Source organism: Harpia harpyja, chromosome 9 (assembly GCF_026419915.1).
Source record: "Harpia harpyja isolate bHarHar1 chromosome 9, bHarHar1 primary haplotype, whole genome shotgun sequence".
Taxonomy (NCBI): Eukaryota; Metazoa; Chordata; class Aves; order Accipitriformes; family Accipitridae; genus Harpia; species Harpia harpyja.
Window position 1 is genome coordinate 24678747 of NC_068948.1, and position 20996 is coordinate 24699742.

The following is a 20996-nucleotide window of genomic DNA, read 5'->3' on the forward strand; positions in this document are numbered from 1 at the left end:
CCGAGCTCTGCCAAACCCTCGCCAAACCAAGCCAGGGCCTGCCCAGCAGCGTCGAGCGGTGGGATGCCGCGCCGAGCCTTGCCAAACCAGGCTGTGGTGCCCCAAACTGTGCTAGGGATGGTCCCCCTGCACCTGGGGAACGTTTAGCCCCGGGGTGCCGGCCCAGGCCGGCGGGAGGTGCCGGGGGTGCCCCCACACAGAGCACACTGGGGTCAAGCCCGGTGGGTGCCCTAGGCCCCTCGCCCGTGCCGGGGGTCGGGGAACCCGGCCACTGCCGGGGCGGGTGTCCCTGTGCCAGGCCGGGCGGCCTGGGCGTGCCGGCTGCCTCCTCTCTGCCGGGCGGGCGCTAATTGCCACATACCGTTGCGATGAGCTCAGCCGGCCTCAGGTTCACCACCGGCCCCAGACCTGCCGGCCGGGGCCACGCTCCAGCCCCGGGGTGGGGACACCCAGGCCCTGGGGGGGTTTGAGGCAGCGGGATTTTCTGCAGGCTGGAGGACGTTGCTCCCTCCGGGCTGCCTGCTGGTGCCAAAGCTGGGGACCGGCAAACTTTGGTCATGCTCAGCTGTGGGAGCTGGCCCCTCCTCCCCCTGGGCACCCCACGGCCCCCAAGCCCCCCCCCCAACTGCTGCAGTGCCTGCAGGGGAAACCGAGGCGCAGCCAGGCCCCTGCCGCCTTGTCAGGCCGAGCAGCCGCTGGGGAAACCAAGGCACAGGGTGGGGATGGTGGTTGACCTCGGCTCTGACACGCGTGTCCGGGAGGAGCTGAGGGCAGAACTGGTTGTGCCAGCCCGGTTTAGCCACAACGGGGACACTGTGGGTGCGGGGCCATGTGCTGGGCACGCTGAGCCAGGCACAGCCCTGGGCGGCAATGATGCAGAGACGTGGCCAGTACTGACCAGAGAGGGGACAGGGTGTCCCTGCTATTGTCACCGTGTCCATCCCCGGAGGCTCCATCCCGGTTAAATGTTACCAGGGTGCAGGAGGGGAAACTGAGGCAGCAGGGATGGGGCTGGCTGGGTTGACGGGCACTGTCGCAGCCCCACGCTAGCTTGGGGATGGAGCCAGCTTGGCCCTGCTCGAGGCCACAGAGGGGAACTGTGGTAACCACCTGCCAATCAACGCAATGGCGCTAATTAGCACTTGGCAAGACTCCCATCCTTGTTAATTAGCGATAACAAGGATTTATCTCCAGGCCAGATCCAGTGGAGCGAGGAAGGAGCTGTGTTCCCTGAATCAGGCAGGAGCCTGGTGCCACACAGCCCGACGTGCCGGAGCCTGCACCATCCCTCCAGCCCCAGACAGATGATGAGCCACAGGCCTTAAAATGCTCCATTTTATTTAAAATAGCACTTGGAGAGGAAAAAGGGCAGCGGGGGGACGAAGGGCAGTTGCATATAAAAATAAACCAGGGTGGCTGGAACCATGGGTACCCCCAGCCACTCCAGTCCTGCTCTCTGGCTGCCCCCATGGAAGCCTGATCCCCTGGGGCTGTGTCTTGGACCCCAGGGCCATGGTTTCCCAGCAGGACCCAGTCACCAATGGGGACACCGGCCGTGGTGAGCAGCTCCCCTCCTGGCAAAAAGCCACAGTGCAAACGCAGCCTGAGACCCGTATAAAGATGAAGAGGCAAGACAGCATCTGGGGTGGGTTCCCCATCCCACCACTTTTTGAGCGGCACCTTCCTTCACGTCGTTGGTATTAGAAGAGTTTTTGCATTGAGTAGCGGCATCCATGGCTGGTCCCTCACCTGGCTCTCAGGACATGGCTCTGCTCTGGGATGGAGCAGCCAGGGTGGCGTGGGCAGGCGTCAGCAGGAGCTAGTCTGGAGGTTGGCCTCATTGAGCAGTGAGGCGATGGAGGAGGGCCCGTAGGCACTGTCGAACTCCTCGTCTGAGCTGAGCTGGTCATCTTGCAGGGAGGAATCGGTTGCTGAGCGGGCAGCTTTGCGCCTGGAGATAGAGAACAGGGGTCAGCCCTCATTGGGGCTGGGACCCCCCTCCAGCCTGGGGCTGGGACCCCATTCCAGCCCAGCATCCCCTACCAAGCCTCCTTCTCTAGCGCCTTGATGCGGTTCTGCAGCTGCTCGTTGAGCTCGTGCTGCTCCTCCAGCTCCCGCTGCACCTTCTTGCGGGCACCCTCAAGCCGCTCTATCTCCTCCTCCGCCTCATCCACTTGACGCTTCAGGGCCTTCACCCGCAGGCTCAGCTGCAGGGAGACGGGGCAATTCCCATGGGATTAGGATGGCTGGTGCAGGACAAGCGCCCAAGGGTCCCTTTGGTGGGTCCCGAAGCTACTTGGCATCTCTGAGGGCTCCTGTCCGCCACCCACCTGGTCCTTCTGGTCGCTGACATGCTGCCGCTCATCATCGATCTGTATGGTCAGCTCCTTCACCTTCCTCTCCAGCTTGCGGTTGGAGGACAGCAGCATGCTCTTCTCCCTACAGAAAGGCAATAGGTCATGGGCAAGCTGGGCTGGCACCCGGCAAGGGCGAAGGCACCCCCCGAGGCAGGGGTCTCCGTGGCCGATACCTCTCCTCCGCCTGCAGCTTGTCCTGCAGCTCCTCCACCCGTGCCTCCAGCTGGGAGACGTTGCTGCTGGGTTTCTGCAGCCCCTCGGAGCTGGCCAGGCGGCTCTTCAGCTCCTTGTTCTACAGGGAGAGAAAACCCCAAAGCCATCCCCGTCACCCCCTGCAGTGTTCCCAGCTGGAGGGGGAAAGGGTCAGAGCCTTGCTTATGTAAATCCCAGCGGTGAGTCAGGGCCCAGAAACCCTTTCCCAAGGAGCAGACATAACGAGCTGGGTTATATAATGGCAATTAGCTGTGCTGGCACCAGCCAGGGCATGAGGCGATACCAGGATGTGCTGGGGACCACTGGGTGCAAGAGCCCCTGCCAGCTCCATGACACTCATCATCCCCCAGCTCCCCAGTTTCTGCTCTTAAACACCCTCGTTGGCCAAAAAAATCCCCAAAAGCACCAGAAAAACCAGATCCTCTCCCTGTCCCGCACAGCAGCGTCGCCCCAGCCTCGTCAACTGGGCAGCGGTAACAAAGGTGGCTGCCGCTGGGCCAGGCCCCGTGGCGTCAGCAATAGGAGTCCCATGTTTTTCTTGGCAGCTGCAATTCTGCACCGGGAACAAGAACAGCTTGGGGAGCTTAGTTCCCATTGATCTGTCTCATTAAGAGCCAGCTCAGGGTTAGGTAACGAAGAGTTTGGAGTGCAAGCCCGTGCAGGCTGGGGGAGAACTGCAAAGAAAGGGGGGATCCTGCAGGAATGCCACCCCAGGGAGATGCCAGACGGCTCCAAGGATACTCCAGCCAGGGATGGGGCCTGGGGAGGATGGGGACGGGCCATATCCAGAGCAGGGGGGAGGGGGGGGAGAGTTTTAGAGCAGGAAAATCTCCTTGGGAACATGGTCCCTCTCCCAGGGGTGCTCTAGCAAGGAGCGGGGCTGTACCAGGATGCTTTGCCCTGCATCCCTCACAGGACAAGTGGTCCAGCTGCCCTCCAGCTGCGCCCATGGCTGCGAGGTTGGATCCAGCCCCTCTGCAGCTCAGCCGTACCTGCCTCTCCAGCGAGACCTTGTCACACTCCAGGTCCTGCCGGCTGGAGCGTTCCTGCAGCAGCTCTGCCCGCAGCTGGTCAATCTGGGGACAAGGACACAGTATAAGTTGGTTTTGCCACGTCCTTCGCCGCTGCGTTTGCTCGGTGAGAGGTGAGGCCACCGCAAGTTCTTCCAATGACACCAGTGCTACAGAGCACGGGTGGACTCAGGGCACCCAACAGCCACACAGTGGCCATCCCACGGCACACAGCCAGTATCAGTAACACCAAAAAACCCCAACGAGAGGATTTTGGTTCCTTCCTAAATTAGTTACTGCCATTCTGGCGAGCAGCCCAGAGACAAGGGCTGCAATTTTCCACTGGAGGGTTTAAACTGGTTGGACTGGGATTCGGAGACCCGGCTGCGCTCCCAGATCTGCCCGGCACCGTCAGGCACGGCAGTGCGGCCATGCTGGGGGCAGGAATGGGTTTGATCCACCGACGGAGCAAAATTAGAACCACCCCAAGGGCCTCTTTCAGGTTGACCGAGGTGAAATACGCAGCTTTGTGCATTATTTTAAAGCAAAGGAAATTGGAGTTTATATAAAAATTTGCTTGAATTTTATTCAAGCAGCCCCAAAAGCCAGTAGGACCACTTCCAAGCCGAACCCAGCTGTGGTTTCATGCACATCACTGCTCCGCAGCTCCCGTGCTTCAGACATCCAGGATTCACTGGAAAAAAGTTTCCCCTGGGATGTGCCCATTTCTCAGATGGAAAAAATGGGAAAACAACCCATTTCACCAGCTCACCATAGCCTGAGGGTTGGGAATTCCCTTTCCAAGCCCCAGGCTGAATGCTGGTGGGGCAGGAGGCAGACAGGCTATAAGCGGAGAAGCTGCCAATCCCGGGATCCCGGCAAAACCCAGCACTGCTGGATCCTGGGAGGCTCGGCAGGCAGTTCCTGCCTGCTTGCAGAGCTCAAACACCAGCTCTGGCTTTGAAGGTAATAAACAGGTGGGTTAAGAGGGAGGGGAGACCCTGGAGACTGGCGTAATTTAAGCCCCAACTTCCTGCACAAACACAAACCTCACCCTGTAATTTCAGGGGATTTTTTTTGTGCCAAGCTCGTATGATTTCCGTTTGTGCCCGAACCAGCTTTTCAGACGCCCTCATCTCGAGTGACAGAGGGCTCCAGGCTGCTTGCTAACGACTCATTAATGGGGTTTTAACTCTGGTGACCAGTTGCACCCGAGGATCCAATTTATCCAGCGCTATTTTGCCAGAGCTGAGGCTGGCTCTGCCACTGCACCAGCCGGGTTCAGGGCGGCACCACTTGCCCTACCTGGTCTCTGCTCCGGTTGACCCTCTCCGTCAGCAGCTCCACTGTGGTCCTCTCCTCGTCCAGCTCCACCTCCAGGCGTTTGGACTTTTCCTGCAAGCAGATGGGACCAGAAGGGTCAGCACAGGCCTCGGGGTCCCCGCGGGCAGGGGGACAGGCGGCAGGAGGGGCTCAGGCCAGCCAAGGTTGGTGAGCTGGGATGCTGGAGGAAGGGAGTTTGCTCCGACAGCGCTTCCAACCCAGCAAAACCCAACCAGCCCGGGAGGCTCTGACACAGCCTGGGAGGCAGGAAAAGGGAGATGCTTGGATATGAGACACAGCAGCTTGATGCTGTGCAGACCCCCGTGCACCCACCACCCCATCGGGGGACAGTAACCCGCAAAGCAACAGCCTGCAGCAAGCCAAGCCACGGGGCAATGCTGGACAGAGCAAAACAAAGCCAGCTGTGCTGGCAATTAGTAAATATTAATAGTAGCAATAGCACACCCCCCGCAGCGCTGCCAGGCTGCCTAACTCCTCTTTCCCAGCAGCTGTGGGACGGAGGATGGCTGGGTGAGCTCTGCCCCTTGCTGTTAGCACACAGCACTGCAGGAACGGGATGAGCGGTTTTGGGGCGCTGAGCAGTGCTTCCCACCTCCAGCGCCTTGACGTGCCGCGAGCGATCGTCCTGGGAGCGCTTCTTGGTCTCTATCTCCTGCTCGAGGTTGTGCAGCCGCTGGAGCAGCACCTCCTTATCCAGCAGCACATTCTCCCGCTCCGCCTGGCTGTCCTGCAGCGCTTGCTTCAGCCGGGCAACCTGCAGCATCAAGGGAAGAGGCATCCCCAAGTGAGACGTGTCCCCAGGCTCCCTATGGAGAGACCGAGAGGACTGCGCAGGGACCCACAATGTGCCAGCCCTTGCCCTACCTCGTCCTGCAGCCGTCCCATGTTGAACTGCATCTTCTCCACCTCGGCGCCCCGATCCTTGGCTTGTTTCTGGGAGTCCGTGATCTCCTTCCGTGACTTCTCCTTGAACTCCTCCAGCTGCGACTTCAGCATGGCCAGCGAGCTATGCGACTCCTCTGTCATCTTCTCCAGCTGCGGCAGAGCGGGGACTGCTCAGGGGCTGGGGACCAGCCTATGCGCCCTGTCCTGAGCTGATGGGACTCGAGGTGGGAGAAGATACCCGTGGGGATGGGGGGGACATTTCTGCTCCGTGGGCTCAGGAGCATCATGGCGAGGGGTGCAAGCCCTGCCAGAGCAGCCTGGATGTCCCCAAGCTCTGAGCAGGCACCGGGCTCTTGCAGGAGCCGCTTGGGGAAGGGTAGGGGACAACACGGCCCTGGGACACCAGGGAAGCTGATCCCTGGGGACAGCAAGGTTTTAGGAAGTCTCCCAGGACATCAGGGAAGGATCGTTCCCAACTGGCTCTGCAGGGAAAGGAGATCTATACCCAAAGTCCCGGATCCCTCCCCTAACCCAGCGAGGTCATCATGGAGATCCCCATCCCGTGGCACAGAAAATGGGTGTCATGGCACCAATGCCCCATGGGACAGGGGTCCTGGGGGTGCAAGCAGCCCCAGAGGCACCCGGGCACCCAACCTCTTTGTTCAGCTTCTCCGTGGTGCGGTCGAGCAGGCGCTTCTGCTCTTCCAGCTCACTCTTGGTGCGCTTGAGCTGCTCCTTCTGCCTCTGCTCATCCTGGTAGGATGTGCTCAGCTCCTGGTGCTCCTGTGTCAGCTGGGCCAGGCTCTGCTGCACTTCCTCCAGGCGGGTCTCCAGCAACCGCTTGGCCATCAGCAGCTCCTGCTCCCGCTCCGTGGCTTCGTCCAGTGACTCCTCCATCTGCCTGCGCTCTGCCTGCAAAGACAGGGCTCTTCAAACTCCTTCCCATGGCAGGAGAACAGCTCAGGGCAGCTCAGGAACAGCTGCAGCCCCAGTACCTCCAGTTTGGTGACCTTCTCCTTGAGCCGTGCCTGGGAGCCCTCCCAGTTCTTGCCCAAGCGCTCGTACTCCTTCAGCTGCGTCTCCATCCTGATGGCCTTCCTCCTCAGGTCATTGTTCTGCTCTTGCAGCTCCTGCAGGCTGGACTCCACCATCTTCCTCGCCTGCTCCGATGCCTCCCGCGCACTCTCCAGGGATGCCTTTGCCTGCAATGCAGCCACGGCATGGGGTGGACCCAGGGCCAGCCACTGACCCAGGAGTCTTGGGGGGCAGTTTGGGCTTGCATCCACTGGGAGGAACCCACAGCGGGTGGATCCAGGGCTGCAGGTTTGCCGCATCGCCCCACAGCTGCGAAATTTGCGGCTCACAGGAAGGTGCAAGGGCAGCCCACCGTGGGGATCGCTCCTCGGCTTGTGGCTGGGTGGGGGCAAACCCCTTCCCCTAGCACTCACCTTGGTGGCCTCGTCCCGCTCCTCCTGGAGCTGCTGCAAATCTCTGCGGTACTGCTCCAGCTCCCCATTGTGGCTGGATGCTTCCTCCTGCATGGTGCCCTTCAGCACAGCCAGCTCCTGCTCCTGCTGCCGCAGCAGCTCCTCCTGGCTCTGCTTCTCTGCCATCAGCTCCCGCTGCGCCTCCCGCACCTGCCGCAGCTCCTGGGATGGAGGGGACTGGGGGTCAGGGACCCTTGGAGCTGGACGCGGTCCCTGGCGCTGCGTGCACCTCCTCCCTTGTCACCCACCTTCCTGAGTGCCTCCAGCTCGCTGGGGTCCACTGCGCTGCTCCGTGCCTGGTCTGCCTCCTCCCGGGCGGCTGCGAAGCGCTCCCGCAGCTCCCGCAGCTCCTCCTCCAACTCCTCCCGCTCCAGCTTCACCTGCAGCAGCCTAGAGAGGGGCAGGATGAGGCCATCCAAATCCATCCCTGCATCCTTGTGTCCCACACCCCCGCTCCCAAGTCCCAGCATGCCTAGAGAGCAGCACCCAGCTCGGCTATCACCTTCCTCCCCACATGCCCAGGGGAGGAGGAGAACCAGCCCCATCCCAGCTCCCGACCCATTTTAATGGCGTTTGGAGTAAAGATGCCAGATGGTCACAAGTGGCTGGACCTCCATGAAAGCTGCTCGTGCCTCCAGCTCAGCCACAGTGAGGGCACTTACTCCTGCTTGGTGTTGCGGACCTCGTCCTTACTCTTCTGGAACATGTCCCGCCAGTGCCCCATCTCCTCTGTGCTCTCTTCCAGCTCCCGCTGCAGGTTCCTCACCACGGCGTTGATCTTCTGCCTCTCCGACTCCAGGTTAGCCTGATCCTGGATCACAGTGTGGAGTACTCAGCTGCAGAGCATCCTTGCAGGATGCTCCAACAATGCTGAGGTCCTGCCACAGTTAATATCCTCCCGAACCAGCTCAGGGAACCCAGGCAGGGATCTGGGAAGTCTCCACACCTCCGCAAATCGGCTCCACTCACCCCACAGTGTCTCCGCCCTGGGGCAGAGAGAGCTGGGGCAGATGGATGCTCTTGGGGCAGGACACAAACCTCATTTCCAGCTCAGGACCATTTAAAGGGGGAATTCAAGGACACGACTCCAAGCAGAGACCCTCCCCAGCTGCAGCCTGCAAGTCCCCATCCACCAGCTGTCCCCAGCAGCCCTCCTCACAGCCAGACCTGTGAGATGTCCTCCATGCTGCGCCGCAGCTGGTCCATGTCACTCTGGTACTGCTGCCGGACACGGTCGAGCTCCTTGTCGTGGCTGGCCACCTCCTCCTTGAGGGCTCCCTTCAGTGCCGTCAGCTCCCGCTCCCGCAGCCGTAGCTGCTCCTCCTGACGCTGTTTGGAGCTAAGGGCCTCCTCCAGCTCCTCCCTGGTCTCCAGCAGTTCCTGGGTGAAGGGGACAGCCGGGCTCGGCGCCAGCGAAGGGACACAGGGGGATGCTCACACCCCGGTGCAACCATTACCGTACCTTGTACAAGGCTTCACCATCTGGGGACGCACCGGAGCCCTTGTGCAGGCGGTCGAGCTCTCGGTGCATTGCCAGCAGCTGCTTCTCGCAGTCACCCAGACGGGTCTCCGCCTGCTCCTTGGCTGTTTTCACTTCGCTCAGCCTGGAGGGCAGCGCGGAGTCCTTCACAGCACAGGGCACGAGACCCTGGCCACATCTGCACCCCAAAGGGCCAGGGCTGCAGCCCCCACCCATGAGCATCTACACTGGTGGGCAGCTCATCCTGGTGTGGCAAAGGGGACGGGGACAGCAGGGGTGACAGCCACCCACCCTGCACTCCCCCAGCCCTCCTTGCATTTCCAAACACCCCTGCCATGCTCCCACCACCCTCTGTGCCCCCCCCCACCGGGGACAGACAAACGTCCTCAGCCCTGGCGTGTTCAGCAGTGCGACTGCAGCTCTTACTCTTGCAAACTTCTCTGCAGCTCCTGGGTTTTCTTCTCCAGGCCCCCCCGCAGATGCTGGCTCTCCCCTTCGGCCTCCCGCAGCCGGGCTTCCAGCGCCTGAGCAGAGCTGCTCCTCACCGGCTCCCTAATCAGCTCCAGCTTCTGGCAGAGCTGCGGGAAAAGCGGGGGAACACCAGTTACGTCCCCTCCTGGGGGAAGAGCAGTCAGTGATGCTCCCATCCCACCTCTCCAGCATCCCCTCTGCCGGGTCTGTTGGGGATGGGAAGGACTTCTGCACCCCCAGCATCCCTGAGACACCCCAGAGGGGTGTAAATCAGATCAGGAGAAGATTTGGTCTTGCCTGGGCTCCCAAACCCAAGTAAAAAGGGGCTCACAGCAGGGACCCATTGTGCTTCCCCCCCTCCCAGGGATGTAAACTGTGACCCCGTGTCTCCCTAAGCCCCTCAACCTTCTGCTTGGCCTCACCTTGGTCTCCCCATTGAGCTTCTCCTGCAGCTCCTCCACCTTCCTGGCCAGCTCCCTGTGCTGGGGCTGGGAACATGCCGCATCCTTGGCAGGTGCCTGGAGAGACCCCCCCCAAGCTCACTCAGTGGATTCAGGGTGCTGCAACCCCCCGGGGCCACAGCTCAGTCCCCAGCCACTGCCTTTCAGCTGCACGCTGCTGTGGTCCCATCCCTGGCATGCTGGGACATGGTGCCGGGAAGGTAGGACCCCCAGAGGGGGGCTTGGGAAGCAGTGTCCCCCCAAGCACCAGGATGGCCCCGACTCACTGCCAGCTCCTGCATCTTCTCAAACAGCTGGGCAGCTTTCCTCTTCAGGGAGATTTCGCCCTCACTGCTCCTGTGGGCATCAGAGCCGGGAGAAGCGTTTGGGGATGGGGGGGTGGAGCGGAGGCATGGCTGAGCCCAGGGTGCAGGAACATCCCCAGCGCTTTGCCACTTGCTCCCCCAAAATCCTGAGCACCAGCTGGCTACAGGGGCATCCCCACTCCAAAACCAACCCGCAGCATCCCAGCTGCAACCACTGGGACTTCTGGAAAGGGGCAGCATCCCAGCCGCAACCACTGGGACTTCTGGAAAGGGGCAGGGAGCGACAGGGGCACTTGGAGGGGCTTTTGGGGGGCTCACCCCTCCTTCAGGATGCTGTAGATGAGCTCCTTGGGGTGCTCAGTGCTGCTGGGCTGGGCGACCTCCCGCTGGTCCCGCAGCAGGTCTGGGGTGGATTTGAGCTGCCGCAAGGGATAAAAAAAGCTCATCTCTGGCAAGGGCACGAGTCCCTCCACCAGCCCCCCAGGTCCCACTGCTCTGGAGGATGCCAGCACTTGCCTTGGTGCCAGTGACCCCCTTGGTGACCCTTGTGATCCCAGCAGGATCCGGCCCCCTGGTACCTGCAGCTCTGCCTGGGCTTTGCTCTGCAGCCGCTCAGCCGCAGTCTCCTCCACGCGCCGGTTTGCCCACTGGCTCCTCGTCCCCCCGTCCTCCATCCCTCTGGCTCTGCTTGGACGGCTCAGGCTGCCAGCGGGCACGGAGGACTGGGGGTGAATGGCACCGGCCTGGTGCTGTGCACTGCTCAGCTCCCTGGCATCCGGCACGTCGCGGTGGGGGACATGGCTGTCCAGGCTCTGGGAGCGCTTCCTCTCCTCCGAGGCGATCCGGCCCCTCCTGGCCACCCGCCCTCGCTGCTGCACCTTCCTGTCGAATTTGCTGATGAGCGAATCCACTGAGGAGAGGGGTTTGGTGTCCACGTTGCTGCCACCAGTGACCACCGCAGCCTCTGTGTCTGAGGAGGGGTCCTTGGCCATGATGCTTGAGCCAGAGGCTTTGCTCCACTCCGGTGCGATGTTCAACATGCTGCTGCTTTTGCTGCCGGCCAGAGCCCGGTGCTGCTGGCTGCTGCTGGCCCGGGGAGCACCAGCGGCAAAGGGCTCATCCGCGACAGCACCAGGCAGATCCCCGTGGGACTGAGTCCTCCGCAGCTCCTCCCCAAGCAGCCGTTTGCCTGGCAGAGATTTGGGCTCATGCTGGGAGGTCGCCAAGATGCTGCTCGTCTCCTCGTCAGAGGTGCTGTAGGATGAGCCACGCTTGGGCTGCCGTCCGGCATAGGGATCTTCCGGCAGGTCGGAGTTGGAGCTGACAGAGCCAGAGGGCCAGGGGCCGGTGGGGGGGTTTGGGTAGGAGCCCTCGCTCTTGATCTGCACCCCGAAGGAGTCGCCGCCCTTCTCGCCGCTGTTGAGGACGACGAAGGGCTGCCCGGCGATGCCCTGCACCCGCACCGCCACCCCATAGGAGCTAGGCTTGCCCCGTGCCTTGGGGGGTCTCCGGGGCTCCTGCAGGTCATTGATGAAGCGGATCTGGACGCCGTAGTCCACGGGGCTCTGCTTCTCTGCCATCGCCGTGCTCACCGGCCACTCCATCCCCAGAGCTCAGCACCGCGGTCCTGGGCAGGGGAGAAAGGGAGCAGAGTCACCCTCAGATCAGAGTCAGCGCTCGGCAAGGGTCCGGCAGTGCTTTCCCGTGAGGACAGGTGCCAGCGGACACCCGGTGCCAGCGCTGCAGCGTCCTCAGGACAGGACGGGGACAAGTCTTGCTGTGCCGGCATTGGCATCGCCCGGCTGCTCCCGGGAGGACGCTGGGGAGGGCAGGGAGAGCAAAACCCCCCCACCCTGCACACAGCATCGGCAGCCAGACCCTCACCGTGTCTCCTGCCGCTCGCCCTTGGTGGCAGGACCCCGGGGATGCAGAGGGGAGGCAGAGATCCCGGCTCTGCTCCTGCTGCCTCCCAGGTGCCTGCGGAACGCCGCAGCCTCGCTGTAGCCGGAGCTCCAGCGTCCCTCAGCATCACTCCCAGCGTCCGCTGTCCCCGCAGCCAGGGCAGCTGCCCGGGTCCCATGGGGAGGGGACAGATATGAGCAGTGACATATTGGGAACAGCATGATGTAACCCTCCCCCTTGGTCCTGGCGGCACCCAGGGTGATGCCAGCCAGCAGGAGAGCGGCAGCAGCTGATGACACGGAGGGGGATGAGCTCCCCTATAGGCACCTAGGGGGTTTAAGTGATGAAAAAGCCCCAAATCAGCCCCTGAGCCCCGCGGCATCATGCTTCCCCCACCCCGAGCACCAGGAGCAGCAGCGGCTCCTCTCTCTGCTGTACATAAACTGGATGCTGGGAGCGGAGTGAGGTGCTGAGCGCTCAGCTCGCACCTGCGTCCCCTAAAGGGTGTCCCAGGGGGACCCCGGGATGCAAGGGGACCCCGAGCCAGGCAGGGCGATGCTTAAACACATCACATGCATGGAGAAAAACAAAAAAGCAAACCCCAAACCCCATGCTTTCAGCTCAGGTCTGGATATTGCCCCCAAAGCTGCCCCAGCCCAGAGCGGGGAGCTGGCAGGGATAGAGCACGAATGCAGATGGAGCAGCGGGATGCCCAGCACAGCTGGTCTCTCCCACGTCCTTACGTCAACCCTGAGCCCACACCTCCTCCTGTGCCCACCCTGGGGAAGAAGCCGGAGCCCAAGCCCTGCTGCCGTGGGACCCAGCTTTCTGCAGAGAGATGGAAAGCACCAGAGGTGCCGGGCCCGGAGTAGCAGCATGGGCCGGAGGCAGCAGCAAGTGCAGCACAGACCCCGCCGGGCAGTGCCAGGAAGGACAAGTCATTTGCTTCCCCTGGCCCCGCCAGCTCCCCACCACCGCCGTCTGCTCCTGTCCCCCAGCCAAACTTGGCAGGGATGGCTCCTGCGGCTCTTCCGTTTTGCCGGAGTCACAACAAGCCCTTTGGGTCTCCTGCATCCCTCCCCAGACCCGGCAGCGAGGGCAGCAACCAGGAGCTGCAGGCAGCAGCAGGCAAGAGACCAGCTATTTATTCCACAGGCAAAACAGCCCAGGAGCCAACACATGGGATGGGAGAAGAGCCCCTGAATCGTGAGCTCATTATTCCTGCATGGTGTCCAGCTAACGAGATCAGCAACAGACACCAGCCTCTATAAATACACCCTCAGCCCAGAGCCCGCAGCAGGAGCCCCTAAAGCCAATCCCATCTGTCCTGTCCCTCCAGGCACTGCAGCATCCCCTCCAAGCCACAGGGACGGGGGGCAGGTCTGGGAGGAGCAGGACGGCCACCAACCTGCAGCAGTGAACCGAGGAAAGGGAACCAGCTTCGGCAGCAAATTCAGAATTTTCCACAGCTGCCAGTGTCCAAAGTACAGCTGGTGATGAGGCACAGCCTGGGCGGGGAGCGGGCTTGGCCCCCACCACTTGGGGTAAGAACCATGAGCCCTGGGTGCAGCACTTGCCTTGGGAAGACCTTTGGATGGGTGGCAAGGGGTGGCACAGCATCCTCCTGCAGCATTGCCAGTGTGGCAGGGGCTCACTGAGCAAAGCCCCGTCTGTGCCAGCATCACCGCAGCTGGCAAAGGATGCAGCTCTGCCCCACCGCCCGCCCCTGCCCTGGCACGATGGGAAGCAGGTGGTGAATAACCACAGGGGTCGGATGCGGTTGGGGATGTTGCTGGGGTCAAACCCAGTCAGCACAGGACCGGACTGGGGAGAGGAGGATTTGCTCTTTCCAAGGGAGCACCAGCTTGAGATGCACGGCTTCACTCCGAGTTTTGGGGGGGCTCTGGAGGCACAAGCCAGGCATCTGGGGAGCTGGGAGGAAGCAGGTGAGCCAGGCCCCAGCCAGTAAACTCCCAGGAATGCCTCCTTCCTCCTGGAAGGACTCCAGCTTGTAGATAAAGGGCTGGAGCCGGATCCAAGCCCCAGGCTGGAAACACAGCCCTGGGAGGGGATTTCACTGGAAACCGCAGGGAAGGAGCCTGGAAGCAGAAGGAATAGAGAATTGGGGCTAAAAATAGGCTGGTTATTGTCCCCGGGGCATGCGCCATACTCCAACACACCTTAACCCTGCCCCAGGTCAGGCTGGCAGCAACCACGGCACCAAGCAGTGGGGGTCCCGCACCCGGCCAAGGCAAGAGCAGAGCTGGCAGGAGCGGGCAGGCAGCAAACCAGCAGGAGAGGTCTCTTGCTGGCAGTCACGCACCTCCGGCATCACACTGCCGGCCGGCAGCGCTGGGGATGGCGGCCAGCCAGCTCCACTTGCCCAGATCGGTGGCACAATAAGCCCTTTGTGCCGACGATGTTAACCCAGAAAGTTGTTTTGCAATTTGCAGGCCGTGCTGGAAAAGGCTCCTACGCCGAGCAGGAGCTCGCCCCGGCTCTCCTGCTCCCTTCCAGAGCCAAAAACACCCAGGTGGGAAAGGTGATGGCGCCAGGTCGGGCTGATCCTCCTCCATCAAGGTCAGCCAGGTAATCCGACCGCGGGCAGTTGCACACTGGGACCCCAGCGAGGAACTGGCCCCATTTTGCATTGAAGCCAGAGCCCATCTCTGAGCCACCTCAGTCTGAACTGAGCAGGTCAGCTCATGTGGCTGCTGCACCCCCTGAGCACGGGAAGCAAAAGCTGTCATATTATCCCAAACCACTTCATGTCCAGACCGACATCGCGGGGAAGGGGCCAGCAGAGATGCACAAACGTGGCATTTCTCCCCCATCACCTGTTTTTTGGCTCCTGGCACGGTTTAGGCTATTTCCACCGAGGGTTTCCCCAAAGCTCTGCCCTGCCTGCAGCGCTGCTTGCTCGCTCAACCGTGTTTGTACGCAGCCCTGGTTTTGCTCAGGGCCAAAGTCCGAGGCTGATTTCAGGCGCAGGCAGCACAAGCTGTGCCTGCGCCCTGCCCGTCACCGGGCTAGCCCGCACCGACACCAGCGGAGACCGGCTATTCCTGCTCTCCCGCAAACTCCGAAACCCCGATAAATCCTCGGCCGAGCATGTGAGCTGTGCACTGCCAGCCGGGTCAGAGGAACCCGAAACCAGGGCACCTGCGTCACACAACAAGGACGGGCTCATCATGATGCCTGCATGCCAGCATTGTGCCAGGTGCTGGAAGAGGGTTGTCCATGGGGGATAAGGGTCGCCCCACAGGCGATGTCCCCTGGGGCTCCCACGGGAGCTGATAAAGACCGAATTCCTTTGCATCCCAGCCCAGCCACAGGCAGAGCCCTCTGGTTAATCATCAACCCAGACACTGGAAAATCCCGTTCCCTGCCTCTCCCAGAGCCCCATTTTGGAAACTGAAAGCCCTGTCCCTCCTGTGGGACACTGCTCCAACACCGTAGGGTCAGACCTGTTGCCAAACTACGCTCTCTGGGTCAGATCCGTTACCAAACCATGCTTTCCACCGTCATGCCGAGGGCAGCGCTCCACTGCAGTGCCCCGAAACCACCAGTGTGGCACAACCCACACCATAACGTGTTTACTGCAGCACCGATCAGATTGGTTTACTGGTTTCCAAGCAAGTTGTGCCTTTGAAACCAGAATTATTTTGATCCGCATGCTCATGGGGATAAATATTTCCTGGGGGACACTGGCAGGGAGCAAGGAAGAGCCCCGAGGACATAACGTGGATCCACACAGGTCTCCAGTGCTGCAAGGCTCGGATGCTCTGGTTTCACCCCAAACTGGGGATCCCCGTCTCTCCCCGTATCGTTGCGATCCCCAGGGCCAGCTCAGGCAGCACAAACACGAGTGCACAGGCATCACACTGACCCCGTGGGGACTGCAGAACCTCCGTCCCCGGGGCAGTGCCCTCAGAGGTGATGCTGCAGCTCCCACCCCTAAAAAGACAATGCTGAGGGGAGATGCTGCAAGTACTGCAGCCACTACACGGCAGGTGATGGGCTCCGTCGGCAAACAAGGGGGCTCCATTCGGCAAACGGCACCTTGTCTCCAGGGATGGAGATGGAAATCCAGCTCCACTCCAAACCAGCTCAACTGGTTGGGGTGGTGGGAGAGGAAAGCCAGCCCTGAGCAAGCCATAAACACCCTCCCAAACAAAAGCTTGCAACAGGGGTCAGAGGATGGGGATGGGTTAGCAAGACGCGGTGCATTGGGACCTCAAGATGCAAATAAGTCTTGAGGCAGCAAATAAGTCAGATGGCAGCAGGGATGACACCCAAGCCCTAGATTTTTCTTTCTTATTTAAACAGGCTGCTAAAAATACTGCCCCGGGAGCCTGGCGAAGTAGGGCAGCTCCCTGCATTAAAGCTTCAGGACTCTGGCGGGGCAGGGCCCTGGCCGCAGCAGCCACGTCGCTTCCGCACTGGTGCAAAATTTCCCTTGAACCTGCCAGGTCCAAAAGGCTTTTTCCTGGCTCCGGGATGGAACTCGCCCTCCTGTGACTCATGGCTCCGGGTGAGAAAAGGCAGGAGTTGATTATCTCCATGCTAATGAGGAGAAGCAGTGATGGCTACTGCCGCCCCTACAGAGGGCCCTATAGAGGGATGCTATTGGGTCCATGTATGGGACTGCTCCTCAAAGGACAAGAGCACCTGCAGATACAACTTCCATAGGGAAATGCAGATCCCTTACGGAAGGGACAGTCCCCACAGACGGCAGGTAAAGGCAGTTCCTGTAGGGGCTATAGGGGACAGCAGGTCCCTGATGGAGCAGAGCCAGGAAAATAGGGACAACCCAGGTCCCTCACCGGGGCAGCAGCCTGGGGCTCCCTATAGGATCTGCTATAAGGCAGGTCACACCCTGGGGAGAAGAACCCCTATGGGGACTGCAATAGGGTGGAGCACACGCCAAGGACAAGGACCCCCATAGAGCCAGCCCCTATAGGATCTTCTATAGGGCAAGGATCCCCCCCTCCAAAGGAAAGCCCATACAGGCCCAGCCCCTATAGGTTCCACCACAGGGCGGAGCACAGCCCAGGAAGGACAGCCCCTATGGCCCCAGCCCCTATAGGCTCTGCCATAGGGCAGGGCACACCCCAGAGATAACAGCCCCTATGGCCCCAGCCCCTATAGGCTCTGCCATAGGGTGGGGCACGGCCCAGGAAGGACAACACCTATAGACCCAGCCCCTATGGGCTCTGCCATGGGGCAGGACACCCTCCCAGGACAGCGACCCCTACAGCCCCAAGCCCTATAGGCGCTGCCATGGGGTCCTCCCCACTCCGCACTCACCGCCCGCCGCCGCCTCCACTCCCCGCCGCTGCCCACTGCAACCTGTTACCTTCGCCCAGGCCCCGCCCCCGGGGCCGCCCGTTGGACCGCGCCGCGCCCGGCCCCGCCCCGGGGCGGGGACAGACCCCGATCTGCCACGCCCCTGGCCACGCCCCCGCCGGCTAACGGGCCGCCTCGGGAGGGAGATCACGTGAGGCGGCCGGTGCCGCCGGCGGAACGCCGCCATCTTAGGGAGGGAGCTGCGTCCGGGGCAGCGGCGCCTTCGTGCTGCGGCACCGCCTCGCTCGCCCAGGGCACGGTGTGGCGGGGACGGTCCCAGGCCCTGCCGTCCCCCCGGCGCGGGGCCTCTGCGGCCCCCGATCCTTAAGGGACAGCGGAGTGACCCCCGGGCCTGCAGCAGGGCGGGGGCGAGGCCCCCGGCACGAAGGGGCGATCCACAGCCCACGCAAGAGAGTTCCGCCACACACAAGATGGCGCCCGGAGCCTCCCTCTCCTCCTGGCTCCGGCCACGCCCAAGATGGCGCCGTGCCGCCTCGCCTAGGCCTACGGCGGCCGGGAGCGGCCGTTATTCCTCCGCGCCTGCGCAGCGCGGGCCGCACCGTGACTAAGATGGAGGTCGGGCGAGCGTGGGCGCCGCCGCCGTTCTGGGCCGGGGGCCCGGCCCCGGGGCAGACGTACGTTCCTGGCGGGCCTGGCCCCGCCGCCGGCGTCCTGCCCTTCACCCGGACGCTGTGAGTGCGGGGGGGGGGGGGCTAAGGGGAGTGGGAATGTGGGGGCATTGGGGATGGGCTACTGGGAGGGGATGGGCCGAAGGGGGCTCTGGCGAGGTGGGAGGGAGCGGAGGGGCGGGGGAGGGCTTCTGGGATCTGGGATGGGGAGACTGGGGCGACTGGAGAAACAGGGGGGCTGGGAAGAGCAGTGCTGGGGGGGCAGGGGGGGCGGGGTGGGGGGAGATGGGGTTGGGGGAGTAGGGAGAGGGCTGGGAGGGAAGAAATGGGGCTGGGAGGGGAAACAGGGGGGTGAGTTGAGGAGTAATGAGCCAGGCGAGTCCAGGGCCTCCCTGGTGCCGGGTCAGCGCTGACATTTGGGTGTTCAGGAGCCCGATGGTGACGGGCACCTCGGTGCTGGGAGTGAAGTTCGACGGGGGGGTGATCATCGCTGCGGACATGATGGGCTCCTACGGCTCCCTCGCCCGCTTCCGCAGCATCTCCAGGCTCCTGAAGGTGAACGACACCACCATGCTGGGGGCGTCTGGCGACTACGCTGACTTCCAGTACCTCAAGCAGATCATTGACCAGATGGTGTAAGTTCTCCTGTACCAGGCTGCTGGGCAAGCCCTGACTGTGCTGTGGTTTGTGCTGTGCTGCTCTCTCTTCCCAGTCCTCAAAGGACTGAAATGTAATTAAATGCATTCCCTGAGCAGGGATAAAACTGAGCTGGAATCCCCCTTGTCCTTTGACAATCACTTCAGTACAGGCATCTTCTCCAAATTCTCTGCTGAGCACTGTGGAGAACCGGTGTCAGTTATTCTCTGTGGCCTTTGGCTGATTGACCTCTTGTAAGGTTTTGTTTGAAAACAGCCTGTGGGGATTTTGCAGGGGGTGTACTCTGTCCTGCTGGGGGTGCAGCTAGAGGTGGGCTGCTGCTCTTTTAGCTGCGTGGTTTCCAGCTTTTCTTAATTGGGGGAAATTTCTACCTAAATTAGAATCGACGAGGAGCTGTTGGGAGATGGTCACAGTTACAGCCCGAAAGCCATTCATTCCTGGCTGACAAGAGTCATGTACAACCGGAGGTCCAAGATAAATCCGCTTTGGAACACTGTTGTCATCGGAGGCTACTACAATGGCGAGAGGTGAGCAAAGATGAGCAACGTGGAGTGCGTGATGGTTACTGCACGTCCTTCCCTGGGGCTGCTTCTCATAGCACGGGATTCGGAGAGGTCTCTGGCTGGGTGCAGCCGCTCAAAAGCCGAGTCTCTCCTTGACACAGCCTTGCCTGTGCAGCTGCCATGCTCACAGATCTGTCCCTTCAGCTTCCTAGGTTACGTGGACATGCTCGGTGTTGCCTATGAAGCCCCTACGCTTGCCACGGGTTACGGAGCGTACCTAGCTCAGGTAGAGTACACTCTTGCTCAGCTGCTAAAGTGACCTCAGCACTGGGTGAACTGAGCTGTCGAGTATTGGATTTTATTTTTTTTTTCCCCAGCCATTAATGAGAGAAGTCTTGGAGAAGAAATCCAGCCTGACGAAGGAAGAGGCCCGTGACTTGATTGAGCGTTGCATGAAAATTTTGTATTACAGAGATGCTCGATCGTTCAACAGGGTAAGTGCTCCGCTCTGACGTGCCATGACTGGAGAGCTGGTGTGCCTGCTCTGCACCTCAGGGTGATGTTCCAGTCTTCACCCCAGCTTGTCTTCTGTCCCTGATCTTGGGAATCCTTGCAGTAACTCACTGAGTTGGCAGGGGTGGGGTACACTAAGAGGTCCTGTTAGCAAAGCTGTCCTCCATAGCCAGTCTCCCCTTGTGTCCTGCAGCCTCAGAAGAGCTGTTTGAGTCCGAGTGATGCTCATCTCTGGTGTTTTCTTAGACCTGATGATATTTCTCCCATCCCCACAGCTGTAGTATCCAGAGGCTGCAGTCTTTTTGCTTTGAAGTGTTTCTGTCTACTACTATCAACTACCTTGACTTGCCTGCCAAGGAAAAAGTAAAATGTTACTGAATGCAAAGCCACGTTAAAACAAAGGCGTTTAAAGGACAGCTGTTATTACTGACTTACTGATTGGAGCTTTCACAGGGCCCATCTTCAATTCAGGTATGGAATTCAGGCTTTACTGTGAACTTTCAATGTTTTCTCTCCTCAGTATGAAGTAGCTATTGCAACGGAGAAAGGCGTGGAGGTGGAGGGACCCCTGACCCTGGAAGCCAACTGGGACATAGCACACCTTGTCAGGTAATGCCTCACTTTGAGCTCTCGGTCTGTGAGTTGGCAGTCTGGCAAATCCTGAAGGCGCAAAATAAAGTGGTTAATAAAGGCCGTGGGATGCGCAGCCGTTGCGGGATAACGTCCCTGCCGCATGCTTCGGTAGGAGTCTCCTTGATCCCCCGCTGCAACCAGGAGGCAGCGCTGGGCTCTGCTCTGCCTGGCCGCTCTCCCCTTTACAGCCAGGGCCTGCAGGCGTTAGTGCGAGTTCCTTCTGGAATGGGCAAGCTTTTTGTGGATGTACCATCTACTTTGCTGCCTTTGCACCTCCTCAGAACAAGTGTTGCTGACAGGCAGCACCTGATAAAAGCGAAAGTGTTGATTTTCTTAGTGAGATGCTGACTGCATGCAGGTTGTGTAGTATCCTGACCTTATCAAAATATCTTCTTGCAGTGGCTTTGAATGATCTCTGAAGAGCTCCTCCAGGCTGTGGTGTCCACATTATCACCCTTTATATATGCTGTAAATCGGTTACTCCTTTTGAAGCTCTGATCTGACTTGTTTTGGAAATGAAATAAACCTGTTAAGACAAGCCTGTGTGTTTGTGCTACAGTTGGGCTTGAGTTTGTGGGATGCTCTAGAAGCACCAACTTCAGGAATTCTCCTGGTTTCAGACAGTGAAGGTCACCAACAGCTGCAAGTCCTTATTTTTGCTGGAGAATGGCAGCAAGAAGAAAAACGGCTTTTGTTGTTTTCTTGGTTGGGGTGCTGGTAGGTACTGTCCACCTCCTGTATCTGACCTGGCAGTCCCTTTATTAGGTGGGGATCAAGAGAGAGAGTGTGTGTGCACG

At 60.7% G+C, this 20996-nt stretch overlaps 2 protein-coding genes across 3 annotated transcripts; one reads left to right on the forward strand and one right to left on the reverse strand.

The window, feature by feature from the left end:
* Window positions 1–1321: 1321 nt before the first annotated feature.
* CGN (cingulin) lies at window positions 1322–17346 on the reverse strand. 2 transcript variants are annotated; one of them, XM_052797837.1, is made up of 21 exons: window positions 17226–17346; window positions 10592–11640; window positions 10332–10432; window positions 9975–10044; window positions 9670–9765; window positions 9203–9354; window positions 8759–8900; window positions 8464–8676; window positions 7959–8107; window positions 7545–7686; window positions 7258–7458; window positions 6805–7011; window positions 6464–6721; window positions 5789–5959; window positions 5517–5678; window positions 4886–4975; window positions 3563–3646; window positions 2531–2649; window positions 2331–2439; window positions 2044–2207; window positions 1322–1951 (listed from the first exon to the last, which is right to left on the reverse strand). In XM_052797837.1, exons 2-21 carry the CDS (start codon window positions 11615–11617, stop codon window positions 1810–1812), a joined length of 3798 nt encoding a protein of 1265 aa, XP_052653797.1. In that variant the 5' UTR covers window positions 11618–11640; window positions 17226–17346; the 3' UTR covers window positions 1322–1809. The 2 variants fall into 2 exon arrangements, with proteins under 2 accessions (XP_052653797.1, XP_052653796.1); XM_052797836.1 differs by lacking the exon at window positions 17226–17346 and adding an exon at window positions 11898–12076.
* Window positions 17347–17795: 449 nt separating this feature from the next.
* Window positions 17796–20737, forward strand: PSMB4 (proteasome 20S subunit beta 4). The gene is made up of 7 exons (XM_052797841.1): window positions 17796–17956; window positions 18322–18528; window positions 18931–19077; window positions 19258–19339; window positions 19431–19547; window positions 20087–20175; window positions 20599–20737. The coding sequence occupies exons 1-7, from the start codon at window positions 17835–17837 to the stop codon at window positions 20609–20611; spliced, it is 777 nt and encodes a 258-aa protein (XP_052653801.1). The 5' UTR covers window positions 17796–17834; the 3' UTR covers window positions 20612–20737.
* Window positions 20738–20996: the final 259 nt, after the last annotated feature.